At 43.5% G+C, this 13485-nt stretch overlaps 1 protein-coding gene across 18 annotated transcripts in view; it reads right to left on the bottom strand.

The window, feature by feature from the left end:
* Positions 1-13485, bottom strand: part of KIAA1217 (KIAA1217 ortholog) — a 345498-nt gene that overhangs the window by 43862 nt on the left and 288151 nt on the right. For 10 of the 18 annotated variants that reach the window (XM_033209919.1, XM_033209920.1, XM_033209921.1 and 7 more), the window contains 3 exons: positions 7273-7377; positions 6677-6726; positions 1366-1532 (listed from right to left, as the gene is read on the bottom strand). In XM_033209919.1, the coding sequence (XP_033065810.1) occupies positions 1366-1532; positions 6677-6726; positions 7273-7377 (322 nt within the window). The remainder of the gene's footprint in view (positions 1-1365; positions 1533-6676; positions 6727-7272; positions 7378-13485) is intronic. The other 8 variants (XM_033209923.1, XM_033209925.1, XM_033209933.1 and 5 more) reach the window with 1 other exon arrangement.

The following is a 13485-nucleotide window of genomic DNA, read 5'->3' as shown; positions in this document are numbered from 1 at the left end:
ATGATCTATGCTGGGACCTTGGAGCAGGTCTCTCAAACCAGCTGCCTTTCAGTGGGTTTTCTGGTAGGCAGAGGGCAAGGGGAAATTGTTTTCTTAGCCTTCATTAGGTGGTTAAATAACATAGGGCTTGTGCCATCGCTGTGCTGAAGATGAACTGTGATTGGAAGACTTTTTCCTATTAAAGGAAAGGGCTCAGGAGGTTGCATCCCCATGGCTGCTCCAGGATCCTGGATACATTTATCTTTTTTTTTTTTTGAGACATAGTCTCAGTCTACTGCCCAGGCTGGAGTGCAGTGGTGCTATCCTGCCTCACTGCAACCTCCGCCTCCCATGTTCAAGTGATTCCCGTGCCTCAACCTCCCCAGTAGCTGGGATTACAGGAACACACAACCAGGCCCTGCTAATTTTTGTATTTTTAGTAGAAATGGGGTTTCACCATGTTGGCCAGGCTGGTCTCGAAGTCCTGACCTCAAGTGATCCACCCGTCTCGGCCTTCCAAAGTGCTGAGATTACAGGCGTGAGCCATGACACCTGGCCGTATCTTCTAGCAACATTTGGATTATGAGCTTCTGGAAGTCAGGGAGGATGTCTGTATAGAGACTAGGCCAGCACTGTATCCTCAACGCCTAACCTACCAGCCAGGGCAGGGAGGTGGGAAAAGGTGCACAGAGCAAATATGTGGTCTCATGCAGAGACGTACATATCTACCTCCTTATTACCCAGGACCAGGAGACAGCTTATTTTGCTTTGGCAGATTTATGGGATTTGTTGACCAAGATTCGTGACCTGAAGGGTCACTCATCCTGATTCCCGTAGAGTTCATATATTTCTTAACAATAGAAAAGAGCAAGGAAAGGATGGATCACAGTATCTGAATGAAATGCAGATGTTTTTCTTAACAAATCACCATGGTGGTTTTTTTTCCTTATGAATTCATCTTCTATTCTAAATTCATAGTTCTAAATACATCACAGATCCTTGCAAAAAAATGGAAAAAAAAAAAAAACTTGGCTGACTATCCACCTTTGTGCCTGTTCAGTGTGGAGGAGGATGGAGCCTCCAAGCTGTCAGAAGGCAACCTTCACTGGCTGTCGGCATGCTCCCCGGGGCCCCTCTCCTTTCAGCTCTTCTCCAAAAGCAAATGCCCAAGAGTCTCTTCCTGCGTAAAAGCACACATAGCTTAAAGAAGTGGCTATAGATTGACTGTCGTTGCAATGGAAGGCTCTAGACCTGGATTGTGTGTGTGAGAGAGGAAGCCATGCTGTTACGGTTCTATATTTTCTAGGTCTCATGGAGCCCCTAGGAAAAGGAAAGTAGGAAGAGCTCAGGGCAACCGAGACAGAGGCCGCTGTGCATGAGGAATACCTGGAGCTGCCGCATCTGCTGGAGCTGGAGCCTGAGTTCCGCCACACTCCGCCTCATCTCAAGCAGGCTCATGTGGATGGCCGAGGTGCCTGCAGGTGGAGGCTGGCTGGGAGGCACTGTGGACTCCAGAGCACTGAGCGTCTTCCCACCAGACACATGGGGAGTTCCTATGAGAAAAGTGCATCAGAGAACTCAGAAGGCCACAAAGGAAAGTCTAAGCTATGCATCCCATCCCAAAGGAGATAACTGGTAGTTCCAAAAAGGCCCATTTCTCTCATTACAAAAAAAAATGCATATATATGAATCATGCAGTGTTATAGTATGCAGTGTGCAATAATCACATTCTAGAAGTTTAGTAAGAAAGTGCCATAGGAAGGCAGGCCACAGAGCTGTCTATGTTCCCATCTATCTATCGACTGACTGATCTATCAATTGATCAATCTTGTTTATGTTTTTTTTTTTATTTAATTTTTTTTTCTTTTCTTAACCTCTGGAAGAAGAGCCTGTTTAAACACACAGGTTTGCATACAGAAAAGCTTAGAAGTGTATAAAACAAAGTATTAATGGTATCTCCAGCTGTGGTATTCCAATATAAGGTTTTTTGTTGTTGTTGTTGCTGTTGTTGTTTTTACTATTTTTTATTTTTGAGAACAGGGTCTCACTGTATTGCCCAGGCAGGTCTCAAACTCCTGGGCTCACGCTATCCTCCTGCCTCTGCCTCCCCAAGAGCTAGGATTACAGGCATGAGCCACTGCACTCAGCCACTTTTTTGTATTTTTAAAATCTGCATCCTGAATATCTGTAATTTTATAATAGAAAAAACTGATTTTAAAATTTCGAGACCTAATATAGAGTGCTTATGTGACTATTTCCTGGATGGCAAATGTAACCTAAGGACATGCAACTTATTTCTGGGCAGAGATTTGGCCAATTGCCAAGGGGAGACTAGTAAGAACTGGGTACTGTCCTGAATCCCTTCAGATTTCCAAAATCAAAAGAAGGAGGGCGTCTGCACACAAATCCTTTAGTAAGAAAATAAGGCAAGATGCAAAAACCCTTCAGGAGAGGACTCTAAAAGCGACAATGTGATTCTATGGAACAGGTACCTGGAGAAGAGGCTGGATCCATGTTACTAATAAACACACACACCACACACACCACACACCACACACACACACACACACACACACACACACATATACTTCAGCTCAGTTCCCTTTCCTGTAAAGGGTCAAGTGCAAGCTTTGTCGCAGGCCAGCTGGCCTTGCAGGACAGAGCACTGCGGCCACTTGCAGACCCTGGAGTGGCTATAGTGTGGTGGCAGCCTGTCTTCCCATCGTGGCTCAGCCATTTCAGGAACCTTTCCCTCTCCAGCACACACAACTCAACCAGGCCTCAGTGGAGCTCAAAGTGGCTCATGAGCCAGGAAGCTCCCTGCTACTGTCCTCTTTCTTGCTTGGCCTTGGCGACACTGATGCTGCTGGAGCCCCATTCTCTTCATCCTTGAATGACCATCCAAATAGGGCCAGTCTCCCAGCCCCTCTAATGGCCCTCTTGGGGAGGCAGCAGGGGAGCAGGCCAGAAGGCATTTTAAAGGACTGACAATGGAGCTCCAGGAGACCTGACAGCAAGCTTTTCGTTATCTTTTTTTTTTTCTGACATGGAGTCTCGCTCTGTCTTGACCAGGCTGGAGTGCAGTGGCTGCGATGGAGTGCAGTGGTGCAATCTCGGCTCACTGCAGCCTCTGCCTCCTGGGTTCAAGCAATTCTCCTGTCTCAGCCTCCCGAGTAGCCGGGACTACAGGTGCGTACCAAGACAGCCGGCTAATTTTGTATTTTTAGTAGAGATGGGATTTCACCATGTTATCCAGGCTAGTCTCGAACTCCTGACCTCAGGTGATCCGTCTGCCTCAGTCTCCCAAAGTATAGGGATTACAGGCGTGAGCCACCATGCCCGGCCAACAACCAAATTCCTTTATGGAATCTACACTCATTTTTAAAGTATCTTCATCTATAACCTCTTAATCCACTATATTTGGTTCATTTAATAGCTCCATCATTCCCTGAAATGGCTCTTTATGTTCATTTCAGCGATCTTCTAGTTGTCACCCTGTGGACTCTCTCCTAGGCTGACATGACTTTGCTTCAATGTGACACTGAGCTTAGTCAGCCACTTCTTTTCTTTTCAGTCACTTTGAAACTTTCCATCATCTTCTTCCCTTTCTGCTGCTCTGTCTTGGTCAATCTCTTTTCTAACTCCTTCCTCTGTCAACCTTTTAAGTCCTGATATGTTGTGTCCCTGGGTCCACTTCTCTTCTTGATGGACATGCTTTCTAGGGAGGTCACTTCTGCTACCACCACCTGCCAAGTTCTCCTGCACTCTCGTCTGCAGCACACAATTATCTTCAGATCCACATACCAACGCCTTCACGCGACTACTGAACTTTTCCATAAGTAAGTCAAATTCATTATTTCCACTTGTCTTCCCCAAACCTCTTTCCGTCTCTATGGGCCTAATTTTATTATATATATAATGTCAATAGCTTTTGAGGAACAAATAGTTTCTGGATACACGGATGAATTGTATAGTGGTGAAATCTGAGATTTTAGTGCACCCATCACCTGAGTAGTGTATCTTGTATCCAATTTATAGTTTTTTATCCCTCACCCCCTCCCAACCTGCCTGCTTCTGAGTCTTCAATAACCATTATAATAAGGGCCTAATTTTAGCTAGTGCTACCACTATCTACTCAATTATCAGCCAGGCAGGCTGTCACTTTTTTTTTTTTTTTTTTTTTTTTTGAGACAAGGTCTTGCTCTGTCACTCAGGCTGGAGTGCAGTGGCTTGATCTCAGCTCACTGCAGCCTTGACCTATTCAGGCTCAAGCAATCCTCCCACCTCAGCCTCCGAAGTATGTGGGACTATAAACGTGTACCACCATGCTAATTTTTTGTAGAGACAGGGTCTTGCAATGTTGCCCAGGCTGGTCTCCAACTCCTGGTCTCAAGCAATCCTCCCGCTTTAGCCTTCCAACGTCCTGAGATTATAGGCATGAGGCACCATGCCTGACCCGGCTATCATTCTTACTAACTGTGTGGCTTTGGATAACTAACCTAACCTCCCTGAGCTTCTGTCTCCTTTCATGTAAAATATGGGTAATGACATCTTCCTTATAGGATTTTGTGTGTTAAATGATCTAATGCGCAGTATAAAAATCTTTGAGATGGGAGGTTCCATCTGTTCTCTTTCCACAGTAAACTACACATTCCTTAAGTAGCCAGGAAGTCTAGGTTTTCCTTTACTCTTGGCCAGATGAGTTCCTTGACTTCTATATAATTCCGTTTACTTGTCTACAGAACAGGGATAATACTTGTCTTGTAGCTTACTTCCTAGGATTCTGGAAGAATTATTCTATTTTGTGCACTATACAAGGCTGCTATGGCAACGAAGCCCCTGTGGACGATATCTTGCCCGGATACGTTCGAGTGAGAAAGTCCAAACCTAGCAGAGACCGTGGGGAGTGAGCCCACGTGCACATTGCCAGTGGCATTGCAAATCAGCTCGGCCATTCAGAAGAGAAAACTAGCAGCATGTCACCATTGCCACTGAACTGTCCTTTTGGACTCACTGATTCCACTTTGGGAAATACATCTGAGGAAATGACATTGGCTCCTTTCCCCACATTTGAAAAGAAACTGACAAGAAGTTTTAGAACAAAGAAATGAAACAAGCTATATATCTTTAAAGGGACTGAGGATCTAAACATAAAAGGAGTTAAAATGACAGGCATATGATGATGTGTGTCACGTGTGTGGATATGTGTTCAGTTTTCTTCTCTGGAACATGAGAATAAAAATTGTACCTCTCCCTGGATGCTGCAGTAAGGAGTTCATGAGTGAACGCCTGAAAAGCACATAGGAAGCACTCACTACGTATTTATTATTATTATTATTCTCTAAAAAGCAAAAAGAAATAAAAGGATCATACAAAACAGCACGTACATACTGATTAGAGCAGTGCTTTCAGATATGAGTCATTTCTAGAATAGACTACAGAAGGATGGGAGCTTTTAATATTTAGTAGTTTCCTTTCTTCTCCCTAAGTTTACAATACATTTTAAAAAATGAATAAATTAAGTATCTCTGAAACAAACTGGCAATTGCTCTGAAGACAAGTTTAGCAATTTCTGTGAAATAATTCTCTGACTTCGGCCAAGGCCACTGATTGATTTCTAAGCAAAACAACAAATCCCATCAGGATCAGGAACGCTGGCAGAGTGACCCTGTTGGCCTTGTAGCTAAATTATGCTCAGCCAGAGGAGAACCACGACCAACAGAGTCCTAAACTGAAGTTCCCAAATCTGTCTACTCTACCATGCTGCACAAAACTAGTACACGTGGCTTCCCTAAATTTGGGGTTTCACCCAACTTGCCATATGCTTTCTGTGTAATTTAGTATCTGAATGTGTTCCTGCTAAGGATTTCTATTTCTAACCCGATGAGAGGGAAGACCTCATCTTCTTGCAGAGGCCTGGCTTAAGACTGCTGGATGAGACATTCATTGCAAAGACCTGGATACTAGTGAACGCCACTACTAACAGAACTGGGCTCTCTTTCTGGGGAATGCTGGCATTTAAAAAGCAGGCCCTGTCATCTGTCATGAGATTAAAAAGATAAAAAGCAGGCCCTAGGCCAAGTACTCCTTTTTCTCCCATCTGGACACTGGTCATTCCTTATTGGCTACTGTGCCTTCTCATCCATCCCCATATTGCAGCTGGGCTGATGTCCTTCCCCAGTGTACAATCTTCCGATGGCTTCACGTTACACTTAGAACAATTTTAAATGCCCTTGACTGGACAACCTCTTCTTCCCCCTAAGTCCTCTTCATCCTTCCAGGCTTAGTTTGTGTCACTTCCTCTGGGGACTGCCCTTGGTATAGGCTAGTCCTATTGGTGAAGCATTTATCCTGCACTTTTAAACACTCAACACACATAAAATTACTTGTCCCATTTCCATCTTCCCCATTGAATTCTAAGTTCTAGGCAGGCAGCCCCATGTCTGCAAGATGCCCACCGTATGGCCCTATCAATGAACAAATGAGTGAATGAATGAAAACTAAAGGGAAAAGACAGTGCTTTGCCCCCTGAATTAATGAATAAATCTGGAATTTCAGTATTAGCAGGAATATCTAGGAATCCTCTGACATCATACCAGATAAGTGACTTAGGGAAATGTTAAACATTTCTGAGACAAGTCAGGACTCATCCCAGGCAGCCCACAGGCCTCCTACAACTCCAAAAACACTCACTTACCTGCACTATCTGTGTGGTTCCTGTTGGCTGTGGTTTTCATCATTTTCTCGCTGAATAAAAGAAAAAAAGAGTCAGCTATGCAGTTTCCAAAATGCCTTTTTTTTTTTTTTTTTTTATTTAGCCCATTCCATTCACTATTCGAAGCAATTGGCAGTGATGGGATTAAGCAATGAAGGTATTTTAGCATCAGCATCACAATTGACCAGGATGAAAAAGGCTTCCCAGGTGTGCACCTGACACTGGGAATGGAATGCAGCCAGGCTCACTTGTGACTTTCAGATGATGGCAACGTGGACACGCAAGGGTGGTGGTTGCAGGCACTGCATGGTGAGTGGTCCATGAAGCCACATGCACTGGGAAGCCCATTTACCTTCTTGGGCCAAAGTTTTACCTTCGACCAAGAATTACCAGAAGGAGGAAAAAAAAAAAACCCAAACCCCAAAAAACAAACAAAAATGCCCATGATCCATAGAGATGTGAATATTTTCAGCCTTGAAATGATTACAAGGAAACAGATTTGAATGAATGAATTATCTTAATGATTAAAAGAGAAACAGATTGAATTATTATTTTTCATTGGCTTTCTTCTTTTTTACCTAGATGCATCTTTGCTATAACTTGTAATAGGCCCTTTAAAAAGTGCAGACTGAACGAGGCCAGTTAAACTGGCAATCTGTTTCTCCATGGCTTGCATCCTCTCTCTGTAAAACAAGAGAATTGTTTGTTAAAGCTCTATTGACTTTCAGACCGGTTTGTCCAGGTGGATGCACCACCCGATGGTTATAAAAGGTACCACCTAGAAGGCCCTGGAAGTTCACCCAACCTGGCTCAGGAATGTAAAGAGCCGCACATCCCCAGCTGAGGTCAAGATTCATGATCAGTGTTCAGTATCAAGTCAGTGACCTGACTGGCTAAAAAAAAGACACAGCACGGACCAACAGGGGCCTCCTGGAAAAATGAAAAATTTCTCCCTTGGAAACAACCCTGTTTGCACATCCTGTGTTTTTCTAGTCTTTCTGCCCTATTTTCTTTCTTTCACATTGCACAAAAGGGCTGTTTCCTAGCATGGCAGTGTCCCAGGACAGATCTCACTGAGCTGCACACATTTCTATGCCATACACCTCAGCTGGGAGGCTGCTGAGTGGTTTTGGTATAAATGATGGAGATGTTTGCAGTGTGGGTAGTAACACTTGTGTCACAGCTTAAGGGCAACACAAACATGTCTCTCTCTCTTTTTTTTTTTTTTTGAGATGGAGTCTTGCTCTGTCGCCCAGGCTGGAGTGCAGTGGCGCCATCTCTGCTCGCTGCAAGCTCCGCCTCCCGGGTTCACGCCATTCTCCTGCCTCAGCCTCCCAAGTAGCTGGGACTATAGGTGCTCGCCACCACTCTTGGCTAATTTTTTTGTATTTTTAGTAGAGACAGGGTTTCACCGTGTTAGCTAGGATGGTCTCGATCTCCTGACCTTGTGATCTGCCTGCCTTGGCCTCCCTAAGTACTGGGATTATAGGCGTGAGCCACCGTGCCCCGCCATGTCTCTTCTTTAGACAGTGGAGAAATATGACTGAAACCTGCCCAGGCATGGTGGCTCACGCCTGTAATCCCAGCACTTTGGGAGGCTGAGGTGGGCGGATCACCTGAGGTCAGGAGTTTGAGACCAGCTTGGCCAACATTGTGAAACCCTGTCTCTACTACCAAGATTGCACTACTGAACTACAGACTGGGCAAAAGAGCAAGACTCTGTCTCAAAAACAAAAAACAAACAACAACAACAAAAAACCCCACGTATTTGAAAGTAGATGATGTTGGATCTAATGTCATAGGAACTTTAGCCTGGAGGCTTTTACAGAATCATGCAGGAAAACAAATATCCCTAACAGCTTGGCCATCTCAAGACGTTAATGAAAAATTTCCCAGTGATTTCCATATACAGATACTGCTCCCCTCTCTCCAGGGCTCTTTGATGCTTCATTACAGTTTAACTGGCATTTGAAATAGGCTCACATTTCTGGACCTCAGACAATGGACGTTTTGCAGAACTATTGCCATTGTTTTCAACACATTGTTAAAAACAACAATACAAGTAAGTGAATAGAGGCTTCACATGTCACCTCATGTGAATTCAGTTATGCATACTTGGTAGTTCAAAACAGGAAAAGGAGAGAGAAGAACAATGTATATGGCATGAGCATTGCCTGTGCTGTTATCTCTCAAGAGTGACTGTCCTTGCACAAGCCTGAGATAAGAGAAGGGACCTCACTCCTCACTGCGGATCTCAGTCCCACAGACGCCTAGGTTTGTGAGTGATGGGATTCCTGTTCTGCAAACAGTACATTCTTACACTATTAAATACAAGCTGGTTAATTTATCTGATTCTCAGTGGAAAAAGTAATGATGGTCAGGCCAGGCACAGTGGCTCATGCCTGTAATCCCAGGACTTTGGGAGGCCCAGGTGGGCGGATCACCTGAGGTCAGAACTTTGAGACCAGCCTGACCAACATGGTGAAACCCCATCTCTACTAAAAATAGAAAAATTAGCTGGGTGTGGTTGTGCATGCCTATAATCCCAGCTACTCAGGAGGCTGAGGCAGGAGAATCACCGGAACCTGGGAGGTGGAGGCTACAGTGAGCCAAGTTTGCGCCACTGCACTCCATCCTGGGCGACAGTGCAAGACTCTGTCTCAAAAACAAACAAACAAAAAAAAGAGTAATGATGGCCTGTTCCTTCACAGAAAAAGCCAGCTGATTAAGTTGGGCTCTTTTTGAGAGACGGTGCATCTGCATCCTGAACTTTATGACAATCAAGATGATACTCAAGGGTAATTTTATCCAACTCAAGCATTGCAGCCTTGAGTTTTGCCTTTGGAATGTAACTCTCAGTGCCATGTGTAACACTGATCTTAATTTTGTAACTGTAAGCTTCTGATATCAGAACTCCACACATTTTCTTTAGTTTAAAATTGATGGTCTGTCACAATACTGAGTTTCTTATATGTAAGTCACGCAGTCTAGATAGTTAAAGGTTGCAAATCCACCAAGGAGGGAAAAAAAAACACCAAGTAATTTTAAGTATTAATAGTATGATCTCTCTGCTGTAATAGAGTGGAAAGAAGAAATCTCAAGTGGTGAGCACGGAAATGTATCTCCGCGGAGTGATTTGCAGATGTTTCCAGGTACACAAGTTGATGCTAAACCTCTCAGCCATACAGAATTTCAGTCACACCTTGGCGCCCTCTTTGCCATAAAATAGTCCACATTATCAAAGGGAAAAAATGGTAAGAAATTCAAATAAGGAAAGCCAGTTAGTGAATATCCATCGGCAAGGTCAAGCTTATTGACCCAAGTCACAGTGGCATCTCAGAAAAAATGGGAGTGCTGGTTGGTCACTCTTCCTGCCACATGGGAGACACAGACTTGCACAAACTCTTGGGAAATGAATGACTTCCTCGGGAGAATGCTCAGTCCCAGGTGAAAGTTGCCCAGAGTCCTCATTCGTCCCACAGAGACTCTATCCACAGTGGTGCTGGAGTAAAATGAATGACACTAAGAGCAGAGGTGCATTCAGGGCTACCTTGAGATGTACTAGTTTACTGCTCTTCTTCAATCCTAGGCAAATGCAAAGGATATTTCTTTAAGAAAAAAAAGGTAACATGGCATTTTTAGAGTCTAGAGAGCTTTGGTAAGGAAGTGGCTTAAAGGGTTCTGTACAGCTGGAGTGTGGGATAGAAAGGCATGATGACAACCTTAGTACATGCAGAAGACAGTAATATTAAGAAATGCAAGAAATAGGTAAGTCTCACTTATGTAGAGACTAAATAAGACTCTGGTAAGAGGGAAATGGCAGAGGGGAGTCCTGGGATTCCATTGCTGGCCACGAGAACAATGCTAGTTAGCGCTAGACCAGCCTTCTTTCTGCTTCCAGTCTGGTCAACAGGTTTCATTACATTGTCCAACAAAGGAGAGCATCAGCATTAAAAATTGAAACAGGCCGGGTGCAGTGGCTCATGTCTGTAATCCCAGTACTTTGGGAGGCCAAGGCGGGTGGATCATCTGAGGTCAGAAGTTCAAGACCAGCCTGGCCAACATGGTGAAATCCTGTCTCTACTAAAAACACAAAAATTAGCTGGGTGTGGTGGCACATGCCGGTAATCCCAGCTACTCGGGAGGCTGAGGCAGGAGAATCACTTGATCCCAGGAGGCAGAAGTGAGCCGATTACACCACCGCACTCCAGCTTGGGTGACAGAGTGAGACTGTGTCGAAAGAAAGAAAAAGAAAAGAAAAGAAAAGAAAAGAAAAAAAAAAAAAAAAAAGAAAAAAAGAAAGAAAGAAAGAGAAAGAAAGAAAGAAAGAAAAAGGAAAGAAAGAAAAGAAAGGAAAGAAAGAAAAGAAAGGAAAGAAGGAAAGAAAGAAAGCACTTGAATCATTCTAGATAAAGAACATTGGTCTTCTACCGATTCATCTTTGAGTTGAGAACTGTAGAATGTCACAACACAGACCATGTCATCTGCACATGGAAGTCCGTGGGGCTGCGACACACCTTCGGCATGTTCCTTGGCTCAGTGAGTACTCAGCTTCTACCCTGGGCTTCCACCAGATAATAGTTTTAGGGTGCAGAGAGAGACAACTCCCAAACAACATCCTATTCTTCTTTAGGGCTGATATTGACAGAATTGCAGAACTGCCTGGGATAAGAGTTTGGGTGCTTTTAGAACAAAAGGGCTATATCCACTCCAGGTACCCACATGCTTGGCTTGCCTTTTTGTATCTGTGAGGAAGGGAGTGAAGGCTCTCTGGGTGGCCTCTTTCAGGTTATGTCACCTGCAAGGTCACCAAGAAAGAGACATGCTGCATCAGAGATACTGAGTCAGGTGGCTTGTCATCTGACACCCCCCCTGGAGAGTTCAGATGCTTGACAGTAGAGGGGAAGTCATTCTCTCCCTGGTGGGAGCAGGCAGTACACACAGCACCGAATACATGTGTATGCTCTACTGTCTTGGCCAAAGCCACTTCACAAAAATACAATTCTTTTGACACACGGTAATGAGAAAACATTTTCCCTCCTATTTAATCATCAAAGTGTGTCTGCTTTCAGGATTCATTTTGGGGACATTATTTGATTTATACATTCATAAATAAGATTGTCTTTCCATTTTATGGTTGGTAATCTGGAAACAATTTTATGGTTTAAGTAAATTACAGCAACTGGAAACTTATGCAGCCTTCTCCCATGATGAAATTTTAGGAAGTGTATTTTAAAGTTGAAAGGGAAGAAAGCAAAGTGCCACGGAAGAAGAGAAATGAACACAACCCTGTCATTTTATTGCAGTGGCAATTTTGTATGCTCATCATCAGAATATTAAAGACATTTAACTCATTCTTGCCAATATCACTTGGTTTAAAATATGACAGGACTGATACAATTACTGTTGAAAAGATGGCTTAAAAATGATTTCAAAAACCATTTTATATCATTCCACAAACCATATTTATGTGATTAGTGTATATGGTTAACTAGTCATTTAATGTCTTAAGTCAGCTTGGCTGAATGAGTCTTCTCATGATCCAAACATAATATTAATAAAAAACTCAAGTCACATTCAGGGAAGTGCTGTTTCCAGTGTTAAAATGATTACTCTAAACAACTTTCCTGCAAGCTCCATGTCTGTCTGTGAAGATGAAGCAAAATTCATACTGTTGGTGGTCTGTTCTGTCTTTGCAACACAGAAAAGAAAAAAAAAATCTGTGTTTAGGGGATGATTTTTAACCAGTGACTCCATTTATAGAACTTTTTTTTTTTGACAGGGTCTCACTCTATTCCCAGGCTGGAGTACAGTGGCATGATCATAGCTCACTGCAGCCTCAACTCACCGAGCTCAAGAGATCCTTCCGCTTCAGCCCCCCAAGTACCTGGGATCACAGGCACACACCGCCTCACCTGGCTAATTCTTTTGTATTTTTAGTAGAGATGGAGTTTCACCGTGTTGCCCAGGCTGGTCTTGATCTCCTGGACTCAAGCGAGATCAGCCTCCCGAAGTGTTGGAATTACAGGCATAAGCCACCATGCCTGGCCCACTTATATAACTTTTTGATTCAAGTTTCACCTTGATATATATATATATATATTTTTGGACTAGGGACTTTGTACTGATCAAGGCATCACTAAGCCTGAATTAAGTCCTTATTATATATCTAAGTAAATGAATGGCTATTAAGACACAAGTCAATAGCATAACACATATGAGGCTGGCGATTCCCCTATTAAGAATCCCAAAGGATTTGTTCCTAAATATCCAGAAGAGGTATTACAGGAGATGGCTGAAACCAGCTAGCCAAGCTGATGTGATTAGCCCCTAGTCTGTAGCATTAACCTTCTTAACCAGTTAGGGGATTATTTTTAGCCAGTGACTCCATTTATAGAACATTTTTTTTTGGAGGGGGGGACAAGGTCTCACTCTGTTCCCAGGCTGGGGTACAGTGAACATGGTCATAGCTCACTGCAGCCTCAACCCACTGTAGTCAGTAACAACTGCATTATTCTGGTCTTCTGAGAGTCCCTACTAGGTGGTTCCTCCATTTGCTTCTAGTTCTAAATTTTGCAATTTTTTTCTTTGTATTCCTGCTCATTCCCCCTCATCTCTCTTCACTAGAAAGTGTTATATGGTCAATGAGTCAATCAATAAATATTTTTGAGCCCTTAATATGTGCTAGATAATGTGCTAGCTGCCGTGGACACAGCAGAGGCACAGCACCCGCTTTCCCAGGCAGTGCCTTTCTTTCACACTGTCAGTTTCTTTTTTTCTGGGAGAAATCT

Source organism: Trachypithecus francoisi, unplaced genomic scaffold (genome assembly GCF_009764315.1).
Source record: "Trachypithecus francoisi isolate TF-2019V2 unplaced genomic scaffold, Tfra_2.0 Lachesis_group9, whole genome shotgun sequence".
Taxonomy (NCBI): Eukaryota; Metazoa; Chordata; class Mammalia; order Primates; family Cercopithecidae; genus Trachypithecus; species Trachypithecus francoisi.
The sequence above is the reverse complement of the archived record's forward strand: the minus strand, read 5'-3'. Positions and strand labels throughout refer to the sequence as shown.